The following is a 26,769-nucleotide window of genomic DNA, read 5'->3' as shown; positions in this document are numbered from 1 at the left end:
ACACGCCCCACCTAGGGCCAGGGATCAAACCTGCAACCGAGGTACATGCCCTTGGCGGGGAATTGAACCCAGGACTCGGTGGTGTGTGGGCTGATGCTCTAACCACGGAGCCAGGCCAACGGCCCCTCAGCCCTGTGTGAAAGCCCTGGTGCCCCCGCGCGGGCTGCAGGGGCCTCCTTGGCGGGGAATGCCATGCCAGCCACGCTCTCTCCCTGCTCCTGATGGCGAGGAGTTCACACAATCGTCTGTGCCTGTGCACCTGCCTCCGTCCCTTCCCGCTGCCACCGCTGGGGTCCGGGTGGCCCCTCAGTGAGCAGCGATGGTCTGAGCTGCAACCGCTTGCGGCGAGCTGTCCCCTCCTCACATGCCCTGGTCTCGGTCACCCTGGGATTCCCTCCTTTTGGCCACTGGCTCTAGCTGGCTGTCCTGCCCGCCTCCCTCTCAGACTCCAAGGGGTGAGACCGGTGCAGCTCCCTCCAGCCCTGGCACCGGCTGTACCCACCGTGGGAGGCTCAGCCGTGCCATCTGCTCCCAAGCCCGCTGGCCATGCATGAATTTACCCACGAATGGAGCCCAACATGGACGGATTTATCATCGGTATTTGTAGAGTAGATATTTTGGGAAACGTTTATGGAAATATTTTTAAATATGTTTTTATTGATTTCAGAGAGCGGAAGGGAGAGGGGGATAGAGAGAAACATCCACGATGAGAATCATGGATCGGTTGCCTCCTGCAGGCCCCACTGGGGATGGAGCCCACAACCTGGGCATGGGCCCTGACGGGGAATCAAACTGTGACCTCCTGGTTCCTAGGTCAACGCTCAACCCCTGAGCCAGGCCGGCCGGGCACGTGCTGTGTTTGCCACATCTGTGTGTCCGAGCACCTGGGTGAGGGGACAGTGGATTGAGCTGGTGGTCAGGGCGGAGGGTGGTCGTGGGGGCTCAACTCCCCGTCTCCCAGGGTCTCGGGGCAGGAAGAGCCCCAGTGTTGGCACCTGAGCCCCGTTTTCCTCAGTTGAGAAATGAGAGTGTGAACCTCGAAGGTGAGCTGTGAAGGTCAAGTGAGGTGTGAGTCAAAGGGCTTTGAAGGCCCTGGCTGGTGTGGCTCAGTGGATAGAGCGTCGGCCTGCAGACTAAAGGGTCCCAGGTTCGATTCTGGTCAAGGGCACATGCCGGGTTGCAGGCTCGACCCCCAGTGAGGGGTGTGCAGCTGATCAATGATTCTCTCTCACCCTTTCCCTTCCTCTCTGAAATAAAAAAAAAGGGGGCTTTGAAGATGTCGGAAATGATGCCCCAGTTTGCTGTGGGCTAGGCCCGCACTTTGGGCGGGAAATTCAGACCCGGCAGCGCCCACCTCAGTCCCTCTCCCTTCAGGGCCTTTGACGGGTCCCTGCTCCCGCCTGGGCCTCTGCTTGGCCACCTGCTAAGGGTGCTGTTCTGGAGGGTCCCCGAGCTTCAGTGGGGAGCCCAGAGGGCCCACCGCCGGCAGGTCCCGGGGTTCCATCCGGACGGGGTGTGCACCGGGCCTCCCCCTGCCATGGCTGTGCTGTAGGGAGGGGTCCAGCCTCGAGCTGAGCAGGTGGAGAAACCGGAAACCGGAGGCCCGCGGCAGCGCCATGCCTGCCCCCTGGTGGCCAGTCCCGGGCCTTGCGTGGCACAGGAAGCTCCAGGCCCATGGAGCCGTGGGGGGGGGCATCTGAGGGTGTGCGAGGGGGGACACCCCAGGTTGATGATGGCATCAGCACCTTCACGGTCAGAAGCCCTGACGGCACATGTAAGATCCGAGGTGTCACTGAGTGTCAATTTCATGTCAAAATAGAAGTCTGCAAACAGGCACCAGGCCTGGCTCCCGGTGGGAAAGGAAGGTATTTGGGGGAAATCGGGGGGAAATGCGCGGTGACAGTGCGAGCGAGGAATGGGGCTCCGACGGAGGGAGCGCGGCCGATGGACAGCGTGGGGGGGGGGGTCCAGGCGGCGGCGTAAGGGCGTCGTTCACTGTGAAATGCTGTCAGCTCTGCTGCCGGCTGGAACATTTTCAGGATAAAGTGCAGGTGACCTCTGAGCTGGTCGCCACGTGGGCACCGTGGGGGGGTGGCCTCTCCCTGGGATCGGGGTTCAGGCCCGGTGTTTGGGGGGTGCTGATGAGCGGGAACAGGGAAGCTGAGTCTGGAGAGGGTGCCCACCGTCCCAAGATGGTGCCCAGGTGTGGACACGGGAGGCCCGGCTTTCACAGGACACGTTCCCGTAAGTGGGGGTCCCACTGCTGCTCTGTGTGCCCTGGGGTCTGGCTGCTCCTTAAGGGAAGTGGGCAGGGCAGAAGGCCTGGGGCCTGACAGGCAGGGGGAGGGCAGAACGGGACCCACCCAGTTTTTTAAAAAAATATGTTTTTATTGACTTCAGAGAGGAAGGGAGAGGGAGAGAGACGTAGAAACATCCATGATGAGAGAGAATCATGGATTGGCTGCCTCCTCCTGCACATCCCACACTGGGGATGGAGCCCACAACCTGCGCCTGTGCCCTGACTGGGAATCGGACCCTGACCTCCTGGTTCATAGGTGCATGCTCAACCACTGAGCCACGCTGGCCAGGCAGAGACCAGCCCGTTTTAATGACAAGCGCAAGTGAAATCCATGGGTCCCCCGTTCTTGGGGCTGGCTCCGCCGAACCCTCAGGGACCGGGCGTCGCGGCACAGCCAGGGCAGGACCAGGGCCTGGCCAGGATTCTGCGGCCTTCGGGGAACCCCAAGATGTAGGCAGCCTCTGGCTTCTGCTCAGCGCCTCACTGAGAGCAGCATGGGCCCTGCCCCGTGCATTAGCTCCAAGGCCACAGCCGGGGTCCTCCCCCAGCACCAGGTAGCGGCTATGGGAGCAGTCGGTTCTATCACGTATTATAGTCTGATTAGTATAATCTAATGTGTTATTGCCGTAAAAGTGCTCATTGAGTTCACTGCAATCATTCATAGTTTAAAAGTTTTATGAGCATCATCCTGGCAGACAACCGTCATTTCAATTAAAAATAAATCACAGTAAAAAATTACTGATTGAGCCGAACCGGTTTGGCGCAGTGGATAGAGCAGCAGCCTGTGGACTCAAGGATCCCAGGTTTGATTCCGGTCAAGGGCATGTATCTTGGTTGCAGGCACGTCCCCACTGGGAGGCGTGCAGGAGGCAACTGAACAATCTCTCTCATCGATGTTTCTAACTCTCTATCCCTCTCCCTTCTTCTCTGTAAAAAGTCAATAAAATATATATTAAAAAAATTACTGATTGAGTCTTGAGAATAGCCAAGAGAACTGTATGATCTTGCTCTAAAATTACATGTGAGGCCAAACCGGTTTGGCTCAGTGGATAGAGCGTCAGCCTGTGGACTGAAGGGTCCTGGGTTCGATTCTGGTCAAGGGCTCGCTGTCCCTCAGTTGCAGGCTTGAGCCGGGGGTGTGTGCAGGAGGCAACTAATCGATGTGTCTCTCTCACATCGATGTTTCTCTGTCTTCCCCTCTCCCTTCTACTCTCTTAAAAGAAAAAAATCAATGGAAAATACCTTCGGGTGAGGATTCACAAAAAAGTATTAAATTTAAATCGCATGTGAGAAATGGTGGGAGCCCGAAGGCTGCCAGGCTGCCCGAGAAGCTGCGTCCGGCCTGGTGCGAGGGTGCCACCTGCTGACCTGGCTCTCCCAGGTCCTAGAGACGGAAGTGGATGGGAGACGAGGCCCGAGGGAGGATGCAGTCGGAGCTGAGCGGTGATGGTTCCCCAGCCTCCCTGGTGGAGGCGTCTGTGCCCAGACTGGTCGTTGACACGTGGGGCCTGGGAAGGCAGGAGGGGGGGCGGAGAATGGCAGGGCGAGGGCTGGGCCCCCATGGCAGCCCCGCGTCCCTGCAGAGGTGCCGGCCGCCCACAGCGTGTGGGAGCAGCAGATGCCAGCTGCACAGTGGCCGAGACGTGGGGGTTGCGATGGTTCTCAGGCACAACACCAGCACCTGCCTGGGAGTGCTCCTTCCCGGCCGGGTGGTCAGGCATCGGCGTGACGCGGGGCGCGGGTGCCTGGATCTGTGCCACTCACCCCCTGGGGGCCCAGCCGACACTGACCTCCCATCCCCCACTCCGTCCCCCACTCTGACCTTGTGAAGCACCCAGCACAGTGGTTCGTAGTGACAGGTGGGAGTGTAAGGGCTGCGGCGTCAGGGGTGGGACTGCCCGACTCGTGGCTGGAGTCCATAACGGGGTCTGTCCCCTTCCCCCCTGCCGCCCCCCTGGGACTGGTTCTCAGACCCCGAGACCCAGGAAGCGCCCCCTTGGCTGCTGCAGCCTCTCTGGAGGTGGGCACCCCGCGTAGGCTCTGGGCCCTGGGCGTGCACCTGCCCCCCCAGCGCTGGGCCCCCCATGTTGCCAGGTGGGGTGTGCAGTGCCCCCTGGCTCCCACCCTGAGCCTGCGTCAGCCAGTGATGCTCACAGCCGCCTGCAGGACCACAAAGGGCGCGGCCGCCTGTGGCCAGAGCAGCTGTGTCCGCGTGGGGTGCTCTGTGGGAGGCGGGGAGCTGCAGCCCCCCAGGCCAGACCTCCAGGCTGGACAGAGACGGCAGCTCTCCCAGGGCAGGGGCGCCGGACACGGACCTGGCAGGAGGCGACCCGAGCGCCCGGGACAGTGACCAGGGGGAGCCTCAGGGGCTGAGCCCTTCAGGGAAGGGTCCCTGCCAGGGGGACAGTCTGGAACCCACAGCGGGGGCGGGGAGCAGCCGGGGGTGGAGAGGACAAGGTTTCCTTTCAGACCCGGGCTTCACCCCCAGCAGACAGTCCCCAGGCCGCCGCCTCCCGTTCAGGGGACCCGCAGAGACGCTGGGGTGGCATTTGCCAGGCAGGAGCGACGTCCACCCACAGACACAAGCCCAGGGCAGGCGTGGCGTCCTTTATTGCCCGGCGTCCACCCACAGACACAAGCCCACGCGGGGCTGGCGTGGCGTCCTTTATTGCCCGGCGTCCACCCACAGACACAAGCCCACGCGGGGCTGGTGTGGCGTCCTTTATTGCCCGGCGTCCACCCACAGACACAAGCCCACGCGGGGCTGGCGTGCTCGGGGGCGGGCGGGGCGGAGGGGCCGTCGTGTTGGGGAGGCCGGCCGGCCCTGCACAGGCGGCGGCTCAGCTGCTTGGCCACAGGAGGGTGAAGGAGCCGCGGCTGCAGCGGAAGTCGGGCTCGGGCTGCTCTGGCCGGGGCTCCACGGACACCAGGCGCCGGGCGCCGCGCTGGCTCAGGGGGATGCAGTCAGACACGCGGACCTCCAGTGGGCGGCCCTCCCTGGAGCGGACGGGAGAGGTCAGGCGCGGACGGGCCGGGGGACAAGTGGGCAGGTGGGGGGACAGGCAGGGTGGCAGGCTCCGAACCCCCCATCGCCCCTCCCCACCTCACCCCCCAGCTCACCCCTGGCAGTGTCCGGCCAGCACGCCCACCAGCTCCCCCACGCGGTTGTCCAGCGGCGGCCTCGAGCGGTGCAGACACACCACCAGGTCGTCCAGACCCTTCAAGTGCAGCACCACCAGCTGGTCCCGCCCGCTGGTCACGCTCAGCCCCGTCACCTGGGGGTCAGGGTCAGGGTCAGGGCCAGAGGGAGCAAGTCCTCCTTCTGACCCCCAGGACCCAGCCTCTGGGGCCCCACCCGCTGCTCCTCCGTGGTCCCCAGGTCCCCTTCCTCCTTGTCGCTCTCGAGTGAGTGCCTGCGGCACTGGTGGGACTGAGGGGCTGGCCTTCCTCCTAAGCAGCCACACACCCCATGGTCTGCACGGGGACCTGGACCCGCCTGGGCCAATCCTTGCCCCGAGGGCCAGTGAGCCACAGGGCTGGGGGGAGGGAGATCGCCCAGCCGCACAGGTGTGGGGAGAGGGCCCACCTGGGGCTGAGTAGGGGTGTGGGGACGGGGCTGTGCCCACAGGAAGCCATGCAGTCTGCTGCTGGTGGGGGGGGCAGCCTGAGCGGAGACTGTTCTAGGAAGTTCCAGGCGCCCCAGGCAGGTGGGAGGGAGGGGCCCATGGACGCTGCCCCGCCCCCACAGGCTCACCAAGTCCAGGGGCACGGCCCGCATCACCCGGTACTGCCGGCCGGGCTCCAGCTTGTACAGGTGCCGGTCGGTGAGCAGCAGGGCGCGGTCCCGCCTCTTGTTGAAGCGGTTCACCTGGGCAGATGCTGGGGTCAGTGCCCCCCGGGCACCCCCGCCCCGCCCTGTGTTCTCCCTGCCTGGGCTGGAGCTGGCCACTTCCCAAGGGTCAGGGCAGCACTCACCTTGCGGACGTGGCTGGAGAAGAGCACCGCCCCGAAGCCGTCCTTGTCCCGAAGCGACTTCAGGCGCTGAGCGAACAGGCTGGAGGCGGCAGGGTTGTCGGCGGCCTGAGCACAGATGGGGGCAGCTTGGGACGGGGTCTGGGACCGTGTCGACTGGCAGCCACTCTGGGTGAGTGGCACAGCCACCCTGACCTGGGGAACCCACGTCGGGGGGGCATGCACCGCCTTTGCTGGGCCACCCGCTACACTGAGGGCCAGCACAGACCTCACAGCCTGAGGGTCAAGACATCAGGTTTCTGCCCTCCACACCGGCCCCCTGCCTGCTCCTCAGGCCAGACCTGGACCGGCAGATGGACGCTAAGAAGGCAGCAGCCAGCGGGGACCAGGCCCCCCATGCCAACACCCCTTGGCCTCTTCTCCTGCAATCCAGGCCAGGGGCCTGCGGGCAGCACCCGCCCACTGAGGGCCAAGGGGAGCTCTGGCCGGGATGCCAACTGAGCTTGGGGGGGCGCTGTGTCTGAGGACAGGGGTTTGGACTGCACCTGAGAATGGGGGGCGGTGTTCTTGAGAAAAAGGGGGTAGGCCTTAGAATGGGGGGGCAAGAATGGGAGCAGGGCCGAGGAGCAGGTGCTCCCTGAAGCCCAGGCCAGTGGTTCTGAGTGAAAACACTTAAACTTCAGGCTGGCGGGCATGGCTCAGTTGACCTATGAACCAGGAGGTCATGGTTCGATTCCCGGTCAGGGCACATGCCCTGGTTTCGAGGTCGATCCCCAGTGTGGGGTGTGAAAGAGGCAGTGGATCAATGATTCTCTCTAATCATTGATGTCTCTATCTCTCTCCCTCCCTCTCCCTTCCTCTCTGAAATCAATAAAAAAAATAAATTTAGGCCCTAACCGGTGTGGCTCAGTGGATAGAGCGTCGCCTGCGGACTGAAGGATCCCAGGTTCGATTCCGGGCAAGGGCATGTACCTTGGTTGCAGGCACATCCCCAGTTGGGGTTGTGCAGGAGGCAGCTGATCGATGTTTCTCTCTCATCTGTTTCTCATCGATGTTTTTAACCCTCTATCCCTCTCCCTTCCTCTCTGTAAAAAAATCAATAAAATATATTAAAAAAAATAAATTTAAAACAAACAAACCAAAAACCTCCACAATGCCCTAGCCCAGTGATGGCGAACCTATGACACGCGTGTCAGAGGCGACACGCGAACTCATTTGTTTGGTTGATTTTTCTTTGTTAAATGGCATTTAAATATATAAAATAAATATCAAAAATATAAATCTTTGTTTTACTATGGTTGCAAATATCAACAAATTTCTATGTGTGACACGGCACCAGAGTTAAGTTAGGGTTTTTCAAAATGCTGACACGCCGAGCTCAGAAGGTTCGCCATCACTGCCCTGGCCAGTTTGGCTCAATGGCTAGAGTCTCAGCCTGTGGAACAAAAGGTCCCAGGTTCTATTCCCGGTTGCGGGTTCGATTCCCGGTTGTGGGCTCCATCCCCAGGAGGGGGTGTGTGGGAAGCAGCCGATCAACGATTCTTTCTCATCATCATTGATGTTTCTCTCTATCTCGTCCTCTCCCTGCCTCTGAAATCAGTAAAAATATGTATTTTTAAACAACAACAACAAAAAAATACTTAAACTTCAGAGGCAGAGGCCCCGCGGGCCCAGCCTGGCACTCACAGAGGACAGGTAGTCTCGCAGCCAGGCCCGCCGGCAGCCCCAGTCCGGCCGCAGCTCCTGCAGGGCCCCCATGGCGGCCACCTTGGCTTTGATCTGGGCCATGTCCGAGGGGGGGATGTTCTTGACCAGCTGCCGTGCCCGCCACCTGCAGGGGACAGGTGCTCAGAGGGGCCGGAGCAGCCCCAGGTTCCCACCCCAGGTCCTGCCTCTCACTCAGCCTGGCCCTGGCCACCAGCCATGTCCCAGCCACCCCTCCTGCTGAGCTGCTGGTCACCCTGTGGCCCTCCTCCCGGAGAACTCCTACTCAGCCTGCAAAGCCCCACGCCCAGCCCCGCCTGCCACCCTCCCCTGCAGGCCTGTGTCCCCTCCGGTGCCCAGCGTGGTGGGACCGCAGGGTCTGCTACCAACTGTGGAGTTCTGGCCGGTTTGGCTCAGTGGATAGAGCAGCGGCCTGCGGACTGAGGGGTCCCTGGTTGATTCAGGTCAAGGGCACAGGCCCGGTTGCGGGCTGGATCCCCAGTAGGGGGCGTGCAGGAGGCAGCCGCTCTCTCCATCCCTCCCCCTCTGCCTTCCTCTCTGAAATCAATAAAGATATATTTCTAAAAGCAAACAAACAAAGAAGTTCCCGCTGTGTCCACCGGCTGCGCGGGGCTCGGAGTCCGGGGTGGGGGGGCACGGGCGGGCGGGAAGGAGCGGGGCGGCCGACCTGCAGAAGAGCGCGCGGCAGGCGTCCTGGAAGGGCTGCAGCACGGCCGGGGGCGGCGGCCAGGCCAGGTCGCGGCCGAAGAGCGGGGGCTGCCGCGCGGCCTGGAACCGCCGGTGCAGCTCCGCCAGGTGAGCGCGCACCTTGTGCCTCCGGTAGCAGCGCATGATGGTGTAGGCGGCGCGCAGGCGGCGGCAGCGCCACCGCGCCAGGGTGCCCCTCCAGGCCTGGGGGACGGGGTCAGGGGGACGGGTCAGGCCCCGCCCCGCTCCCGCAACCCCGCCTCTGCCCACCCACTGCCTGAGAGCTGGTGCGGCTCGCCTGCCCTGGCTCCCGGGAGCGCCCCCACCCGGCCCGCCCCAGCCCCAGCCTCTGCGCAACCCCGGGAAGCTGCTCCCCTGAGCCCCCCTCCCCGCCGCCCCCCCAGCTCCGGGCTCCAAGTGCCCTTCCCACCCAGCAGGTGTCCACCCGGACTACAACCACCCAACCCAGACCACAGGCCTGCGGGCCGGCAGCCCGGTGACCACAGATTAAAACTGACTTAAGCAACGTTGCCTGGGTCGCAGCTTCGGGATCCGAATGGCACAGACGGGAGAGGATGGGGGCTGAGGTGGAGGCGCCTGCCGGCAGCGGGTCAGCGAGAACTCGCTACAGCCCTTGTCTCGGACAACAGTGTGTGTCATGGCCCCGGCCGGTGTGGCTCACTGGCCTTCGCACCAGGTTTGATTCTGGGTCAAGGGCACATACCTGGGTTGCAGGTTCGAGCCTTGTTGCCCCTGTGGGGTGAGTGTGGGAGGCAGCCAATCGATGGATGTGTCTCTCTCAGATCAGTGTTTCTCTCTCCTCCCCTCCCGTCCACTCTCTTAAAAAAAAAATCAGTGGCCGAAACCGGTGTGGCTCAGTGGATAGAGCGTCGGCCTGCGGACTGGAAGGTCCCGGGTTCGATTCCGGTCAAGGGCATGTACCTGGGTTGCGGGCACATCCCCGGTGGGGGATGTGCAGGAGGCGGCTGATCGATGTTTCTCTCTCATCGATGTTTCTGACTCTCTCTCTCCCTTCCTCTCTGTAAAAAATCAATAAAATATATTTTTTAAAAAAATCAATGGCAAAATACCCTCACTCCTTGGGTAAGGATTTAAAACAGCAACAACACACATGCCTGCGCTAGAGCAGCAGCCGGGGAGCGGCCGCGTGCCTGTCACTGGGTGGGATTTGGGGTTCCGAGTGGGACAGGTAACAGGGGCCGTGGGCTGCGTGTGGACTGGGATGGGCCGGCGGGAGGTGCTCAGACAGGAGGAGACATTGCATGGGGTGGAGTTCGGGGTCAGCGTGGCCACGTGCCTGCTGAGGTCGTCAGGGTGGCGCCATGTGTATCAGAAAACGCAGCTCTGCGCACCTGAGTGTGTGTGGGTGCGGAGAGAGAGGGAGACAGGGACGCAGACACGGGGTGGGGCTCTCGACCAGCAACCCCGGTGAGTGGCCACCTGTGTGAATCTTCCAGCTTTTCTGTGGGTTTGAAAAGTGAAAAGCCAAGGGCTGCGGGAGGGGTGGAAAGCCACTGTCCTCTGGAAAAACACCCCAAAAAGGTTCCCAAGAACCTGAATTGCTTCCCAATAACCCTGACGGAGGTGCCGGCGTCTGCGCCAAAGCACATGGAGAGGTGACAGGTGGGGCAGGAGTGTGGGTGGGGCTTTAGTTCATCGGCCACACCCTTTCCTCTAGGTCTGAGGTCTGTCAGAATAAATAGGAGCAAAGAAGGAAGGGAGGGAGGGAGGGACATCTGTGCACCTGGACCTGCGCTGGCAGCTGAGGCGACCTGGGCCCAACCCACACCTTTTGCTTAAGTCAGTTTCAGTCGTGGTCTGGTTTGTCTCCAAAAGTCCTGCTCGTGGGCACGCCCCTCCCCCGCGCGCACATCTCCTCCCTCCCCCGCGCGCACGTCCCCTCCCTCCCCCGCGTGCACGCCCGCCCCCGCCACAGCCCGCGCTCCCGCAGGTGCACCTTCTGCAGCAGCAGCACGATGATGGGCACCAGGCGCGCGCGGCTCTGCTCCAGAGTCACCAGCGTCCGCGGCGAGCGGATGAAGAGCTTGCTGCGCCCGAAGGCCACGTCCCCCTGCAGCCCGTGCTGCTCCAGGAGGGCGCCCACGGCCTCGCGGTCCGAGCCCAGCAGGTGGTTGGGCCACGTGTACTCGCAGGTCATCTTGTACCTGGAACCACGGGGCAGGCGGTGGGTGCCAGGCCCTGGGGTGGGGAAGGGGGGGCAGCCGCCCCCGCGTGCCACTCACACTAGCCCCGCCCACACCCACACTCACGCCCCCTCCAGCCCCCAACAGATCCCACCCGCCCCTACCTGCCCCCGGCCCCACCCCTGCCCCTACCCTCGCCCCACCCCTGCCCCCCACAGACCCTGACCCCGCCCGGCCCCGCCCCACTCCTGTGTCCCCGAGGGTCCCGTGTGCAGGTCTGAGAAGCGGCCGTCGGGACCCGCACGGGCCGGGAAGCAGGCGGGAGGCGGGCGGCGGTACCTGAGCAGGAAGCGCGGGTACGGCTGCCGGGAGGCGAAGCCGGCCCTGCGGACCCGCACGTTCTCCAGGAGCCCCAGGTAGGCGACCTGGTGGCGGCAGTGCGCCTCGTCCAGCCGCGCGGCCGCCTTGTCCTGGTTGGGCTTGATGCAGCGCACGTAGAAGGGCTCCTGGGGGAGGGGGGGCGTCTTAGGGGACCTCCCGCTGCGGGGCTCCGGGCGGGGAGACCCCATCCCTCCCCCACGGGGCACGCAGGGGGCCGGGCCCCTTGGGCTGGCACCTTGGAGGCCAGGTTGTCCACCAGCGCCACCATGGAGTTCTTGAAGAGCGTGCCGGCCGTCAGCGGGCGCTTGGTCACCTCCGTGATGTCCTGCTGCCCGTCCGGCCACATGGCCCGCAGCGTGGGGTCCGAGCTGTGGACACAGGCGCACGTGGAGCGGCGGCGGCAGGTCTCCCCTGCGGGCAGGGCCAGCCCAGCCTGCGGCCGCTGCGCACTCACCTGTTGTACAGCAGCCGCTTGAAGTCCTGGAAGAGGGCGTCTCTGTTCTTGTCGATGAAGCCCAGCACGGAGTACCTGGGGGCCGGGGCGTGAGGGGCTGGGGCCGCCTCCCCCGCCCTGTCCTCTCCCTCCCCGGCCCTGTCCTCTCCCTCCCCCGCCCTGTCCTCTCCCTCCCAGGCCCTGACCTCTCCCTCCCCCGCCCTGTCCTCTCCCTCCCTCGCCCTGTCCTCTCCCTCCCCCGCCCTGTCCTCTCCCTCCCTCGCCCTGTCCTCTCCCTCCCAGGCCCTGACCTCGCAGGCCAGCCTCTCCCTCCCCGGCAGTTTCTCTCCTAAAGAGCGTCCAGAGGTTGTGCCCTGGCTCTGGACCCAAATCTCATAGCCCTGAATCCTGCTCTAGTGCCTACATGCTGTGTGGCCTGGGACAAGTTACTGAACCTCTCTGTGCTCAGAAAAGCGCGTGGGCATCAGCAACTGCATTACAGGCAGGAACTCCCAAGTCACGGTCTGGTTTTTAGTGTGTGTGTGTTTTTAAAATATATTTTTGCCCTGGCTGGTGTGGCTCAGTGGATAGAGTGTTGGCCTGCAGACTGAAGGGCCCCAGGTTTGATTCCCAGTCATGACCAGCTTGCGGGCTCAGTCCCTAGTGGGGGATGTGCAGGAGGCAGCCGATCCATGATTCTCTCTCACTATTGATGTTTCTCTCTCTCTCTCCCTTTCTCTCTAAAATCAATAAAAATACATAAAAATTAAAAAAAAATTGGAGGGGGCAAAAGGGAGGATGGAAGGTGCGATGGGGACCTTACGTGACATCCCCCGCGTAGTGCTTGATCCGGAAGTCCCGACCGAACTCCATGGTCTTGTCCGTGGGGCAGAGCTGTGGGGGGACAGCCAGGGTCAAGGTGTGAAGGGGTCTGCAGGGCAGGGGGGGGGGGGCAGTCTTGCAGGGGAGGCTGGGCCACACCATGGCCCTGCTGTGAGGGCAGCACCGGGACGAGCTGGGTGTGGGGGGCACCTGGCGGCTGGTGTAGTGCGGGTGGTGGCGGTGGTGCGCGTCCAGGCTCTGCAGGAAGATGCGGTCGGTGATGGTGCCCGCGCTGCAGCAGGCCTCGTCCAGCACGGCCAGGACGCCGCGGTGCGGCCGCTCCACCAGGTCCACGATGGCGGCGTTGTTGAAGAACTCCACCTGGGAGAGTGAGGTAGAGCGAGCGGGGGACTCCGGGCCGGGCCCACAGCGCCCCCACCAGGCCACAGGGCGCAGGGGCGGGCACTCACGGTCTGCCAGGCGATGCCCTCGCGCTCGTACTCCTCCTGCTCCTGCTTCAGGATGAGCTGGATGAACAGCTGCTGCAGCTTCTCATTGCAGTAGTTGATGCAGAACTGCTCGAAGCTGGGCCAGGCCGCCAGCGTCATGCTCAGCCCGTGGGCTCCCACCACCTGCCCAGCCCAGCCCCAGCCCAGCCCCAGCCCAGCCCAGCCCCAGCCCCAGCCCAGCCCAGCCCAGCCCAGCCCAGCCCAGCCCCAGCCCAGCCCAGCCCCAGCCCCAGCCCAGCCCCAGCCCAGCCCCAGCCCAGCCCAGCCCCAGCCCAGCCCAGCCCCAGCCCAGCCCAGCCCAGCCCCAGCCCCAGCCCAGCCCAGCCCAGCCCCAGCCCCAGCCCAGCCCCAGCCCAGCCCCAGCCCAGCCCAGCCCAGCCCCACCCCAGCCCTAGCCCCAGCCCCAGCCCAGCCCTGCCCAGCCCCAGCCCAGCCCCAGCCCAGCCCAGCCCAGCCCCAGCAGCGCGCCTGCAGCGAGCTCACAGGGCCCAGCGCCAGGCCCCCATGGCCTCACCTGGGTGCCTCAGGAGATAGTCCCTTCCTTTGCCCCCAGCAAGGGGAAGTGAGCTCAGGATTTTCCCTTCCCGGCACCACTGACCGGGGAGCGGGGGGGCACCGCAGAGGCAGCTTGGCTATGACCTGGGGTCAGGGACCAGCCAGGACGGACACCAGACATCTTACTCCCCAGCCAACCCAGCTCCCCAGGAGAGCGGGGGGCCCTGGCGGTTGGGGTCGGAGCTGGGTCTCCCACCTGTTGACAGGGAACACTTCGAAGCCGTAGATGTCCAACACGCCAATGACCGTGTCCTTGCCGTCCCTCCGGGCGTCCCTGCCCCGGGGCTCCATGACGCTGTTGATCCGGTTCACCACCCACTCAAACAGCCGCTGGTACACTGCCTGGGGAGAGCTGGGCTGCTTCGGGCTGCGTTTGACTTTGCCTCCCCCAGGAAGGCCTCCTGGGTTCCTCCCCAGGCTGCCTGTCCCCAGGGTACCTTGGCGCCGGCGTCCCGAGCGTAGCTGGCCTCGGCCGCGGTGTGGCCCTTCTCGATGACTTCCCTGCCCCCCGAGGCCACGGTGCGGGACAGCAGGCAGCGCAGCACCTGCTCCCGGGGGGTGGCCGTCAGCTCGGCCACGTGGTCCACCAGCACCTCCTCGGCCACAGCCAGGGGCCCCTCCTCCATCTCCACAAACTCGATATTTCCCTGGCGATGGGGAAACCGGGAAGTCGGGCTGCACACCTTTGCCCCGGGCAGGAGCATGGGATGGCGGGGACTCAGCCCGAGATGAGGGCCCAGCAGCCAGAGGCTCCCTGCCAGCCCAGCAGCCGGCTCTGTGCTCCCCCGCCCCCCCCCAGAGAGGACGCAGGCTCAGAACGGCCGCCCCAGCCACACCAGCAGGTCCCCACGTGCTCCGCTTCCTGGAGGGGACGCCCTTGCCTGCTGTGTGGGCTCGGCCACCAGACACGACCAGGCAGCTGGCAGGCTGCATCCTGGGCACACGGGGCCCATGGCTCGGGGTGTCTCGAGGGAGCTCACAGCCCAAGCAGCTGGGAGGGGGGCAGCTCCGTGGCTGCATTGTCAGAGGCCAGTCTTCCCCGCCCCCCGGGGCGGTGCTGCGACAGCACAGCAGGTGGAGGTGCCCAGCCCAGGCAGCAGGCTCACCAGGTGCAGGATGGCGGCCAGGATCCGGCGCACAGACCCCATCTCCTCAGCGCTGAAGCCGATCACCTGCATGGCCTCCATCACCGCCCGGTGCTGGCTCCTCTCCTCGCTCTCCGAGGCCTGGGGGAGAGGGGGCTCAGCACCCGGCGCAGGCTCACCCACTGCATCCTGCCCCCAGGCCCTGCAGGTCCCCGACGGCCAGCACCCGCGCGCTGGGTGCCCACTCACACTGAGCCCCGCGCCCTGGCGGGTGAAGCTGTACAGGGCGGGGTTTCTCTGCAGGTGCAGGTCCTGCAGCTCTGCGTCCTCACAGCCACGCAGCACCTGCGGGACACACCCTGGGGTCAGGCCCTGGGACAGCACAGAGGTCCCTTCAGCCCGGGTGACCCCGCCAGCCAGGGGAGCTCGTGGCGGCGTGGACACGGCCCTGGTGCAGGGAGAGCCCCTTCAGGCTCAGGCGCACAGTGGACGCCTCCAAGGCCCAGGCAGAAGGCACGGCACGGGCAGAGGCAGGCGGCTGTGTCCGGGGCCACCCACCTCAGAGGGCGAGAGGGGGCGGGAAGGGGCTGCCCTGCCTGCCCACCTGCCCGCCTGGCTCACCTGATAGAAGGCGTGGAAGTTCCTCTCACCCACGTGCTGCTTGAGGACCCGAGACTGAGGAGAGAGGGGAAGCTGGGCCCGTGTCTGGGTGGACAGGGACCCCCAGGGGACAGGCCCCAGAGCCCCAAGGCCGTGCAGGGAGCAGAGGGGCTGCCTGGTCACCGAGGGAGCCCCACCCTGGCATCTGGGACATCGAAGAGGGTAAGTCCCTGCCCCAGGGAGGCCTGGGAAACCCCTTTCCTTTCTTTCTTTTTTATTAAGGGCAAGTTTGGCTCCTTAATTCTCTCAAGTCTTATTTTATTTATTTACTAGAGGCCCAGTGCACGAAATTCATACATGGGGGTCCCCTCAGACCAGCCTGCACGCTCTCCAATCCGAGATCCCTTGGGGGATGTTTGACTCCCTCTCACAATCCGGGAGTGCTGGCTTCTAACCGCTCACCTGCCTGCCTGCCCGATCGACCCTAACTGCCACCCCTGCTGGCCTGGTTGCCCTTTACTGCCCCCCCTGCCAGTCTGGTCACACCCAACTGCCCCCCTCTATCGGCCTGGTCACCCCTAACTGCCCCCGCCCCCACGGCCTGGTTGCCCCCAACTGCCCCCCCTGCCGGGCTGGTCACCCCACACAGCCTGCTGTTTGGTCGTCCATCTGGTTGTTTTGGTCGTATGGCCCCTGGCTTTTTATATATTAGGGTTTTAAGCCTCACCCAAGGATATTTTTCCATTGATTTTTAGAGAGCGGAAGAGGGAGGGAAAGACAGAGAGAAACATCAATTGGTTGCCTCCTACACACGCCCTGACCAGGGCCCAGGCCACGGAGGAGCCTGCAACCGAGGTACGTGCCCTTGACTGGAATCGAACCAGGGACCCTTCAGTCCAAGGGCCCATGCTCTACCTACTGAGCCAAACTGGCCAGGGCCAACCCACCTTCTCCAGCAGGTAGCTGTGGATGTGCCCCCCGACGGGGTCGCCCTTGAAGTCGAAGTTGATGTCCATGTACTTGCCGAAGCGGCTGGAGTTGTGGTTGCGGTTGGTGCGGGCGTTCCCGAAGGCCTCCAGCACGCAGGTGGACTTGAGCAGCACGTCCTTGACCCTGAACGGGGCGCAGGGTGGGGCTGCATCGCAGAGACCTCGAGCCGGGGACCTGTTTATCCTACGGTGTCCCGGGCGGAGCCCGCCCGCGCTTCCCCTGCAGGCTGAGGGCCCCGCCGGCCCCGTGCCAGGCCAGGTCACCGCCCGCTGGCCACGGTGCCCGGCGGCATCTTCCCCACCAGCCCCACACCACTCCACGTCACAGGAAGAGCAGGTTCCCCCACAGGAAACCGCTCCTGCCAGGCTGGGGAGCAAGCCCTGCTTTCCAGCTCCCAGCCTCACCAGTTCCTGGCTGGGCCCCCGGGCAGGCCACCTTCTCTCCGGTGGCAGGTGTCCCTGCGCTGGGCCTCACCTCCCCTCGCCCGGGACTCGGGGGGGTCTCCGCTCTCCAGTCCCCGCCCAGCCCGGCCGCCTCACCTCTCCACCTCGGCCCTCTGGCTGGGGTTGGTGACGGCCGCGATGTACTGCATGATGTGTTTGCTGGCCTCTGTCTTCCCCGCCCCGCTCTCCCCTGCGGACAGACGGACGGACAGGCAGAGTGGGCGCCTGCGGCCTGGCCCCCCTCCTCTGGGGTCCTCCCACCACCAGGCGGGTACCTGAGATCACGATGCAGGTGTCCCTGGCCCTGCGCTTCATCGCCCGGTAGGCGGCGTTGGCCACAGCGTATAGGTGGGGCGGCCGCTCGTACAGCTCGCGGCCCTGGTACCTGGCGATGGCCTCGGGCCCGTAGAGGGGCAGCTCCTGGTAGGGGTTGACGGACACCAGCACCTCGCCGATGTAGGTGTAGATGCGGCCCTTCTGGAACCTGGGGGGGCAGGGCTGCTCCTCAGCCCTCAGGCGGGGCCCAGCGCCCAGCTCCCCGGGCCCTGCCCACCCGGGAGAAGGGAGGGCGGTGGCCCTGTCCCCCGGAGCCCACCCCACTGCTCCCCATGGGCCCTGATGGCACCGGAGGAGTGGCCCCCGTTTTAGGAAGGGACTGGTCTTGCCCAGAGCCACCCTGGGCCAGCAGGTAGGAAGGAACCGGGCTGGAGGCAGAGGGAGGGGCCTCTGCTGTTTCCTGTTGGTCTGGGGCCTGGGCGGGGACCCAGTGGCAGAAAGGAGCCCCGCCCAGCCCCACCCAGATGGCAGGGCCTGGGAGGGGTGCAGGCAGGGAGCCCCCAGCACATCCTGACCTTTCAACCCTGCCCTTGGGGAACCGGCCACCAGCGGGGTGCCTGCTCCCCGGGGTGTATGGGAGCTGCCCTTCCCCTGCACCCATCGGGGTTCCTCTTCCTCAGCCGCCTCGCCTCTGACTGCGGGGGTTCCCTGGCTGCACCCTCTCCCGGCACCCAGCACCCTCGCGGACGCTTTCTTTTGTGCCCCAAGTGGCTGAGTGGCCGGGCTTAGCATCTGGGTGGGGACGGGGACGGGGACGGGGACGGGGACCGGGAGGCCGTCCCATGAGCTGGTTCGTGTGAATGAGCTGCCACTGAAAGAGCTCACTCTGTCCCCGACCCCACAACCTGCCAGGGGCCGCCTGCCTTCCGCCCGCCCCGTCACCAGCTGATCCCGCTCCTCCCTGCCCTCTGCTCTCCTCCTTTGGAAACTGGGCCCCAGGTCACGCTCCCAGTTGTGCCCTGCAGCACCCCACACTCCCCCCAAGACTCATTCAGCTCCCCACTCCCTCAGAGCACCCAGGGCTCAGCCGGGCCCCACGCGGGGGATGGGATGCCCACCCATCTGGGAGCTGGTTTGGGTGCTGGGCAGGAAATCATGGCTTGTATGGGAGGCAGGGGCCTCGGGAGTTGGTGCCAGCATTGGCCAGCCACCTGGCCCTGAGGGGTCAGTCCTGCCTGGCTGCCAGGCCCCCCTGCAGTGACCCAGGCCCAGATGGGGGCCTGGGTGGCTGTGTGTCCCTTACCCCCCACCCCCACCCCGGGACCAGGGAGCAGGGAGCCGGCCTGGGCCCACCTGAGCTTCAGGTTCTCCATGAAGTCTTCCATGGTGACCTGGTCCAGAAGCACAAAGTCTGCTTTGCCGCACTCAGCGCCTTCCTCGTCCTCCATCCTGCTGGGAGCACCCAGAGCCCAGGCCAGGTCGCCAACCTTCCCGCGCAGGGCACAGGGCGGAGGGAGCAGGCCCGGCCTCTGCCCACAGTTCTCCCCGCCACCTCCCCGTGTGGTGAAGTAGGAAGTGGGTTCTGGCCCGGGAGGGGCTGCCTCCCTCCCTGAGGGGCTCTGACCCCTGCTTCCTGGGCGGGCCCCTACGTGCGGCAGGCCGGTGGGAGGTTCCTCCTGGCCTCGGAGGAAGCCCACCCCATCTCCACCCGCCCTCACCCAGCAGCCCCTCACCCAACAGCGGCCGCCCAGGCCCCAGTCCCACCCCAGGGAGTCCCCTGCAGCCCAGAGGGAAGATTCCTGTCACCCCACCCCACGTGGCTGTCAGCTCTGACCCGGGCCTGGTGGGTGCAGGGCGGGCACAGGGCCCGTGGTGACAGTGGGAAGACACCGTGCCCTGGCCTTCGGGGCAGGGCCCAGACATAACAGTCCTTGGTGTGGAGACGCCAGGAGGTGAAGGACAGGACCCACTTTGCCTGGGACCTGCCGTAGGGCGAGCGGGGCCGGAGTCACCTGCCCATGTGCCAAGTTCCCACCCCCTCGAGTACCTAAAACAAACACAAATTTAATCAAGTTGAAAAGTGCTTATCCCAGAGCCGGGGAGACCAGGTGAGCTCCCAGCAGAGCCTTCGGCTCCACCTGGGGGTCCCCGTGGGCTGGTGCTCTTGAGGGCCTTTCCAACTCGAAGCCGGGGAGAACCTGGGGAGTTCTGGGCGGGCCTGGGGCAGTTTCATTTCCCAAACCCCGGGTTTGTATTAACACTCAGAAGGGACGACCGCTGTCCCCATGGAACGTCAGGAACAACGAAGCCTCAACTTGGCAGCATTTTCAGGTCAGGGACACACCTTCCAGGCCTCGGCTCTGGACTGAGCCTCACCGAGCCCTCCACCCCCAGCTTCGGGGAGGGAGCCCCACCCACTACCTCATTTCCGAGGGGAGTGACAGAGCACCCAAGGCCTTCCCTTCCTGGGCCAGCGGGTCTGCCTCAGGCTTGTCCTGGGCAGACAGGTGGTGGCCTGACCCTCAGCTTCCCTGCAGGGCAGGTGGAACCAGCAGGAGTGGGGGCAGCAGGGCTCCTCTGGACCATTTTCTTTTTTAAAAAAATATATTTTTGTTGATTTCACAGAGGAAGGAAGAGGAAGAGAGAAAGAAACATCAATGGTGAGAATCACTGATCGGCCGCCTTCTGCATGCCACACACTGGGGATCGAACCCAGGACTCTTCAGTCTGCAGGCTGACACTATCCACTGAGCCAAACCAGCCAGGGCTAATAATTCTTTATTGTTTAAAGTACGACCTATGTCCCCCTTTTCCCCTCATTAGCCTCCCACCCAACCCCCACCACCCTACTGTCTGCGTCCCTGGGGTATGCATATCCGCATGCAAGGTCTTGGGGTGATTACCTCCCACCCACCCACCCTGCCCCGCCTTCCCTCTGAGATTCCGCACTGTCCCACACTCCTGTCCTCTGGACCGCTTCCAAGATGCTTTCCCCTGGAGATGCCAAGCTGGCAGCACAGCCTGGCCCTTTGCACCTGCAGGCCTGGCTGCAGCTGGTCTGAGGCCACCTCTCTCCCTCCTCTGGGCCTCGGTGTGGCTGACCAACCTGACTCGGTGCAGGACCTGCAGGTGCCCTCCCATTCACCCTCACTAGCCAAGTGAAGGTGAAACCAGCTCCGTCAGCCCGGCCCTCACTCCCAACCATGTGGGCTTGGGCCAACCTGTGTGCACAGCAGTGGCTGCAGCCAGCACTTGTCAAATGGAACCGACGCTGCAGGTGCCTTCCCGCCCACACAGAGGCAGGACCCACCCGGGACCTCAGGTCCGTGTCCGAGAACAGTCCCCTCCCACGTGAGGGCAGGGAGCACTTCAACCCGGCCCAGCGCCTCCAAGGAGGCGTCTTCCTCTTTGTGCCGCACTTTGGAAAGCAGAGAAACGGGCTGGACTCGACACTCATTTGGAACCTGTTTATTAAAAGCCCATTTCCCACTCAGATGCCAGCGGGAAGCAGGCGGAGACACAGTGCCAAAACCTGGGGTCAGAGAATGCCAGTCAGAAGCCAGGCCTGGAGCCACCCAAGACCAGCCAAGAACCAGGCACCCGAGTCCCTGCAGAGAGGAGCAGTGAGGGCGGCACCTCCCTGGGCACCCAGCTGCCAGCGTCCACTTCACCTGTAAAAACAAGAAACTGCTGGGAAAACTCAGCAACGAAAGCTCACGGCCAGAGCAGCCTTAAACCGCCCTGGGCTCCCACTCCTGACCTAGAGGTTCCCGGGGAAAGGATGCAGGTCGAATCCAAAACCAAAGGCAATCAAATGCCTGGCAGACTCACTCTAGGGCCCCGACTCCAGCCAGCTGTCCCCCACAGCCTCCTGGGACACTCACCTGACCTCCAGGAGGAGGAGCCAGCCTCACGCCCTCAAGGGAAGACTCTGCTAGTCCAGGGACTTCCGTGCTGAGACACTGGGGAGGGAGGACGGCAAGCCATGCGCTGGGAGGGACGCCGCAGTCCCCAGGCCGAGGCTGACAAGGTGGTCCCGCCAGGTTCACAGGTGCCCTCCTGGGAGGAAGCCCAGAGGCTGAGTGAGAAGCAGCTGGTGAGTCCCAGCGGCACCGGCACCAGCACCAGCACTGCTCACCGCTCACCCCCCCATGGCGAAGCGGGTGAGCTGGGCGCCCTGCCCGCAGGGGCCAGAGTGCTGACCACGGAAGGGCACACTAGCTCTCTGCCCGGGAGGGGCTCCCTGGTCCGCCCGACACTGTTCTGCAAAACCTCGGGACAGCCAGAGCCTCACCCCCAGAACCGAAGGAACAGGAGACTCATGGACAAACCAGTGTCTCCTGGTGGCCACTCTCAGAGGCCAGCGTGTCCAACGTCTTCACTCAGACAGGAGAGGAGTCCCTTGGAAGGAAGGCAGAGTGGGACCCTGCTGGCCACTCTTTCCGTCCTGCCCACCCCTGATTGCACCCAACAGCCCTCACATCAAGGCAAGGACACAGGGCACCCGCTCCCTGTCTGGTGGGCTGAAGGCCTGGTGTCCACTCGCCACCTGCCAGTTCCGGCTGGGTGAGCCCGGAGAAGCGAATTTGAGCAGAAGACGCCGCTGTCTGCCTTGGCCTCCCCACGAGCACCGAGGGGTGGTGCCTGCGCTGTATGGTGCACACTGCCCGCTGGCCGGAGATGGCCAAGGTGAAACCAAAGGCTCAGGGTATGGCCCGAGCAGGTGCTGGACAAAAGGGCTCACAGCAGAGGGCGACTGCCCAAGACTGGCCCCTCCACCGGCACCATCCCCAGCAGCCCAGGAGCTGCACGGCGGGGTGTGCAGGCCCCAGGAGGAACACAGCACCAAGTCCCTGCCAGCGCCCCCCTTGCAGGGACCGTCACAGAAGCACAGCAGGTGAAGAGTCCAGCCAAACCGGCCAGGAGAGGCAGGGCCCTGGCTTTCTAAAGGCAGTGACCGGGCCTGACGTCTGCCCTTCCTGACCCACTGCCACCCGGCTCCGCCCGCTGCAGGGCCCACAGGCCCCCTGTGTGGACACAGCGCGGGCTTCCAAGACTGAAGAACAGATGTTCACCCCCAGCTCCTTGCCTGCGGGGGTCACTGTGGCCTCCGCCTACAGCCCTGCCTTTGTCAAGGTCACCCTCTTCCAGAAACGTCCTTGCCATTCGGGTTTCCTCCGCCCTGCTCCCGCCTTCGTGCTGATGCCCGCAGGAGACCCTCAGATGGCCCCAACCAGAGTGTTCTTGTCTCCTGCTGGGACCCCGACTATCACAGCCACCAGCCCGTCTCCACAAGCAGTCCTGCCTCTGGGCCAGTGGTCGGCAAACTCATTAGTCATCAGAGCCAAGTATCAACAATACAATGATTGAAATTTCTTTTAAGAGCCACGTTTTTTAAACTTAAACTATATAGGTAGGTACATTATTATTAACTTAATTAGGGTCCTCCTAAGGCTTAGGAAGAGCCACACTCAAGGGGCCAAAGAGCCGCATGTGGCTCACGAGCCGCAGTTTGCCCACCACGGCTCTGGGCTGAGGCGTGGACAGACCATGTGTCCCCACAGCCTCCCCCCCCAACCAAGTGTGAGGCCGCTCTCTGCAGGCCGCCTGTCCCCCCGCCCCCACTCCCGTGGGCTCCAGCTCACTGGTCCGCCTTCTGGGTTCCGAGTCCCAGCGGCTCAAGCCGGAGCCTCGCCCCCCCAGGGCACCCTTCCTTTATGACTTCACCCACTGAAGTCACCGGACAATGCTGAACGTTCTACCCCAGAGCTGGGGCCTCCAGGAGGCAGGGACAGCCGCCCGGCCAGCCCAGAGGACTCTCCCGTAGACGGGGACACCGCTGGCCCATGTCTCACGGGGGTGGAGGGCAGCTTCAGAGGCACGGGGTGCTCCTGGCACCATGGATGATGCCGCCGTCCTCAAGCGACGAGGCTACATCCTGGGGATAAATTTGGGAGAGGGCTCCTACGCAAAAGTCAAATCCGCGTACTCCGAGCGCCTCAAGTTCAACGTGGCGGTCAAGATCATCGACCGCAAGAGAGCCCCCACCGACTTCCTGGAGAAGTTCCTTCCCCGGGAAATCGAGATCCTGATCATGCTCAACCACCGCTCCATCGTCAAGACCTACGAGATCTTCGAGACGTCAGAGGGCAAGGTCTACATCATCATGGAGCTCGGGGTCCAGGGCGACCTCCTCGACTTCATCAAAAGCCGGGGAGCCCTGCGCGAAGACGATGCTCGCAAGAAGTTCCACCAGCTCTCCTTGGCCATCAAGTACTGCCACGACCTGGACATCGTCCACCGAGACCTCAAGTGCGAGAACCTGCTCCTCGACAAGGACTTCAACATCAAGCTGTCCGACTTCGGCTTCTCCAAGCGCTGCCTGCGGGACGAGAGCGGCCTGCTGATCCTGAGCAAGACCTTCTGCGGGTCGGCGGCCTACGCGGCCCCCGAGGTCCTGCAGGGCATCCCCTACCAGCCCAAGGTCTACGACATCTGGAGCCTGGGCGTGATCCTCTACATCATGGTCTGCGGCTCCATGCCCTACGACGACTCCAACATCAAGAAGATGCTGCGCATCCAGAAGGAGCACCGCGTCAACTTCCCGCGCTCCAAGCACCTGACGAACGAGTGCAAGGACCTCATCTACCGCATGCTGCAGCCCGACGTCAACCGGCGGCTGCACATCGAGGAGATCCTCAGCCACACCTGGGTGCAGCCCAAGCCCCGGGGCCTCAGCAAGGAGGGGGTGGGCCTCCTGGGCACTGAGCCCCCGCAGGTCCCGGAGCCCTCTCGGACCCCGGAGGCCTCGATGACTACCGAGCACTCGCGGACCCCGGAGGCCTCGATGACTACCCAGCGCTCGCGGACCCCTGAGCCCTCGCAGACTACCAGGCACTCGCGGACCCCTGAGGCCCCGCAGACTCCCGAGGTCTCTCGGACGACCGAGCCCAGCTCTGACAAGAAGTCTATCTCCCACCAGGAGCCCCAGGAGGAGGCACAGCCTGAGGTGATGCCAGAGTCAAAGCCCCAGGAGGAGATGGAGCAAGGGCCGGTCTCCAGGCAGCTGGAGAGCACGAGCCTCATCGCCCCAACAGGGCAGCGGAGCAGGGAGACAGTGGAAGGGCGCTCTCCAAAGCCCCCGCAGACCCAGTGAGCCTCTCACCGGGCCCAGGGGCTGGCAGGGAAGGAGGCGGAGACGCAGCTTTGAGCCTGGGCTCCAGACAGGTGAGACCCAAGAGGCGAAGGCCAACCCCCAGATGAGCCACTATTTTTTTCAATTTCCCCCCTCCCTTTGAACATGCTATTGAAGCAATAAATCACTATATTGGTCCATAAACTGGGTGTAGGGTTCATGAGTTTCAGCCAACATTGCTGCCCGCCTCTCCCACAGCACCCGAGCCCACAGCCATCCATGCACTGCAGAATTTAGCCTGTGGTTCTCCAGGTTTGTCTCCTGGACCCTCAGTCCCTCAGGGTAGGGCCCGCCCCCCTTGCTGCTCCCTACTCCCACTCCCCGCAGCTGACCTGCCTCCACTCCTCCACTCCCCGAGCTTTCTTTTTTCAAAAGCTATTATTTTTTTAGACTATATTTTTATTTATTTCAGAGAGGAAGGGAAAGGGAGAGATAGATAGAAACATCCATCATGAGAATCATTGATCCGCTGCCTCCTGCACTGGGGATAGAGCCTGCAACCCAGGCATGTGCCCTTGGCCGGAATCGAACCTGGGACCCTTCCGTCTGCAGGTCGACGGTCTATCCCTTGAGCCAAACCGGCCAGGGCTCCCTGAGTTTTCTTGTCCGTGTCTGTGAGGCTGTTCAGGCTATGATCAAAAGCCCCAAAACGCCTTCTGCACACACATGACTGTTGTGTGACCTGCACTGCAGTCCGGTGGCACTTGCCCCGCGTCGCTAGTGGGCACCTGGAACGTGGTTGCGGTGAATGGAAACGGAACTTAAAATTGCACTTAAGTTCAACCCTATGTGGCAAGTGGTCACCACGGGACAGTGCAGGTCCAGTGTCCAGGGAGCAGGCGATGTCTGAAACTTCTATAACCTCGCTCCGGACGCAGCAGGGCGAGGCCTCAAACCGTTCCACAGTGTTCTCGCAAGCACGGCAGGAATGCACAGGGCCACCCCAGACCCCAGCACGCTGGAGGCTTGCAGCCGCCGCCCCGCCCCGCCCCGCCCCGCGGTGCCCAGGAGCGGCGGTGGGTTGCCTCCAGGAGTCCCGGAGCGGCAGCCTCATCCATGGATGTCACTCCCCGCCATTCCAGCTCTACCTACCGGACTCGGGGGCATCCGTGCCGTCACGTCACTGCCACACACAGCCTGGCTCCCACGGTCTTCCGCAGGTGGGCCCAGCCTAAGTAGGGGCGGTGACAACGGTCCCTGAACCGGGGCGGGGGTGCAGCACTCGGGCGCCGGAGCACGGCTGCGGGGGGCGTGCTCAGCTCCGGAGGCCTCGAAGCCGGGCTCGCTGCCCCGGGAAGCCGCCCCCAGGGCGTCCCTCCCACCCCCAGGCCCACGTTCCCGGGTGGGCCGGACCCGGTCGGAGGCCCCTGCCGCCCGCGCCCCTCACCCGTCTCCGCACTCGACCTGCCCCGCCTGCGGCCCCCGATGGACTCGGATGAAGACGACAGCCGGGGGCATCCCGCAGAACCGCCGCACCGCACGCACCTGCCATGGCTACCGCCTCTCACGCCGCGCACGCCGATGTTGCGTCATCGCGCAACCGCCGGAAGCGACAGGCGACGTCACGCAGCCCGCGGCCCAGGGGAAGTGACATTTCCGGGTCCAGCCCAGGGCCGGAGCGGGGTGGCTGCGCGAGTCGGTGGTTCCTGTGAGGACGGAGCCGAAGACCGGGGCTCAGTGCGGCCGGGTGCGCCGCGAGCCTGCAGCCCGGGCGGGGGCGGGCGGGGCCCCGGACGGCCTGGAAACGACATTGTGAGGAACGGAGCAGGGGCGCCCGCAAATGAAAGCGGATGTTGGTCCGCCCTGTTCCAAGTAGGACCCCTTTGCCTGCAGAACTCCAGTCTCTGCCCTTTTCAAGGGAACGCACATCCCTAATGGCTCGTCCCACAGTCCAGGAAGTCCCGGGAGGGCAGGGGCCCCGCTGGTCACCCGACTCCAGCCGCACGGCCCCCAGCACCTCCTGCAGGCCGGGGAGTGCCAGGGGCCCAGCGGCACCCCGCAGAGCAGGGACAGTGCGGGGCGAGAGGCAGGACACGCAGCTGGCATGCATCCCTCACGGAGAACCAGGGGGGACAGACTGGCTCGTTGAGGGTCGGTTTACACGGTCTGTGCTGCAGAGCTCGTGCCGACAGAGGCGTGGCTTAGTGGCAAGGTAGCGGCCCACTGCCTGACTCCGCTCGGCCATGTGCTTCCGGGCAAAGCACCGGTTCTGCTGGCTCTTAGCCCCCACGATGTGTGCGGTGCGGTACGGACGTGTGAGTTAGCAACCTCGGGAGCTTCCTGGGTGTGGCTAGAAACTGGCTTCCTTCGCGGAGGGCCGGGGACACAGGAGAGAGGCAGACTCCTCCGCGTTGGAAGGCGACAGATTTAACTAGCCCGGCAACGAATAAAAGGAGCTCAGGCTCACCTTCCGGTTAGCCCCGCCCCTCCTCCTCAGGCCCCGCCCTCCAGCTAGCCCCGCCCCCAGGTCCATCCCTCACTTCCTGTCGCGCCCAGGGAGCCCCGCCCCTCCCTCCCTCGGGCCCCGCCTCCCCCAGGCCCCTCCTTCCCTTCCGGTGAGCCCCGCCCTCCCTGCCGACCCCGTCCTCCCACCCCGTCTGCCCGAGGTCGGCCTCCCCGGGCGCGAGGCAGG

At 64.3% G+C, this 26,769-nt stretch overlaps 3 protein-coding genes and 1 non-coding gene across 7 annotated transcripts; 1 reads left to right on the top strand and 3 right to left on the bottom strand.

Annotated features, from left to right (window-relative positions):
• Positions 1-5,064: 5,064 nt before the first annotated feature.
• On the bottom strand, positions 5,065-18,578 carry MYO1G (myosin IG). Its single transcript, XM_059655973.1, has 22 exons — positions 18,296-18,578; positions 16,942-17,150; positions 16,763-16,856; positions 16,181-16,346; positions 15,255-15,308; positions 14,883-14,978; positions 14,655-14,774; positions 13,986-14,195; positions 13,745-13,890; positions 12,955-13,069; positions 12,695-12,865; positions 12,486-12,556; positions 11,684-11,758; positions 11,465-11,597; positions 11,188-11,354; positions 10,662-10,869; positions 8,664-8,887; positions 7,958-8,102; positions 6,275-6,379; positions 6,054-6,167; positions 5,420-5,574; positions 5,065-5,296 (listed from the first exon to the last, which is right to left on the bottom strand). The coding sequence occupies exons 1-22, from the start codon at positions 18,388-18,390 to the stop codon at positions 5,140-5,142; spliced, it is 3,030 nt and encodes a 1,009-aa protein (XP_059511956.1). The 5' UTR covers positions 18,391-18,578; the 3' UTR covers positions 5,065-5,139.
• A 1,313-nt stretch (positions 18,579-19,891) lies between these two features.
• On the bottom strand, positions 19,892-26,520 carry LOC132211232 (uncharacterized). Of its 4 annotated transcripts, XR_009447443.1 has the most exons (4): positions 25,525-26,514; positions 25,230-25,308; positions 20,827-21,001; positions 20,396-20,613 (listed from the first exon to the last, which is right to left on the bottom strand). XR_009447443.1 is itself a non-coding variant. In XM_059655982.1 (3 exons), the coding sequence occupies exons 1-3, from the start codon at positions 25,593-25,595 to the stop codon at positions 20,134-20,136; spliced, it is 699 nt and encodes a 232-aa protein (XP_059511965.1). In that variant the 5' UTR covers positions 25,596-26,520; the 3' UTR covers positions 19,892-20,133. The 4 variants fall into 4 exon arrangements, 2 of the variants coding, with proteins under 2 accessions (XP_059511965.1, XP_059511966.1); XM_059655982.1 differs by lacking the exon at positions 20,827-21,001 and having other exon boundaries at positions 19,892-20,613; positions 25,230-25,377; positions 25,525-26,520; XM_059655983.1 differs by lacking the exon at positions 20,827-21,001 and having other exon boundaries at positions 19,892-20,613; positions 25,525-26,515.
• Positions 22,517-24,250, top strand: LOC132211231 (testis-specific serine/threonine-protein kinase 1-like). Its single transcript, XM_059655981.1, has one exon. It carries the CDS (start codon positions 22,842-22,844, stop codon positions 24,096-24,098), a length of 1,257 nt encoding a protein of 418 aa, XP_059511964.1. The 5' UTR covers positions 22,517-22,841; the 3' UTR covers positions 24,099-24,250.
• LOC132211607 (small nucleolar RNA SNORA9) lies at positions 24,978-25,109 on the bottom strand. Its single transcript, XR_009447513.1, has one exon. It is a non-coding gene; the product is annotated as a small nucleolar RNA SNORA9 (small nucleolar RNA).
• Positions 26,521-26,769: the final 249 nt, after the last annotated feature.

This window comes from Myotis daubentonii, chromosome 10, assembly GCF_963259705.1.
Source record: "Myotis daubentonii chromosome 10, mMyoDau2.1, whole genome shotgun sequence".
Lineage (NCBI taxonomy): Eukaryota > Metazoa > Chordata > Mammalia > Chiroptera > Vespertilionidae > Myotis > Myotis daubentonii.
This window is presented reverse-complemented; position numbering and strand designations above follow the sequence as displayed.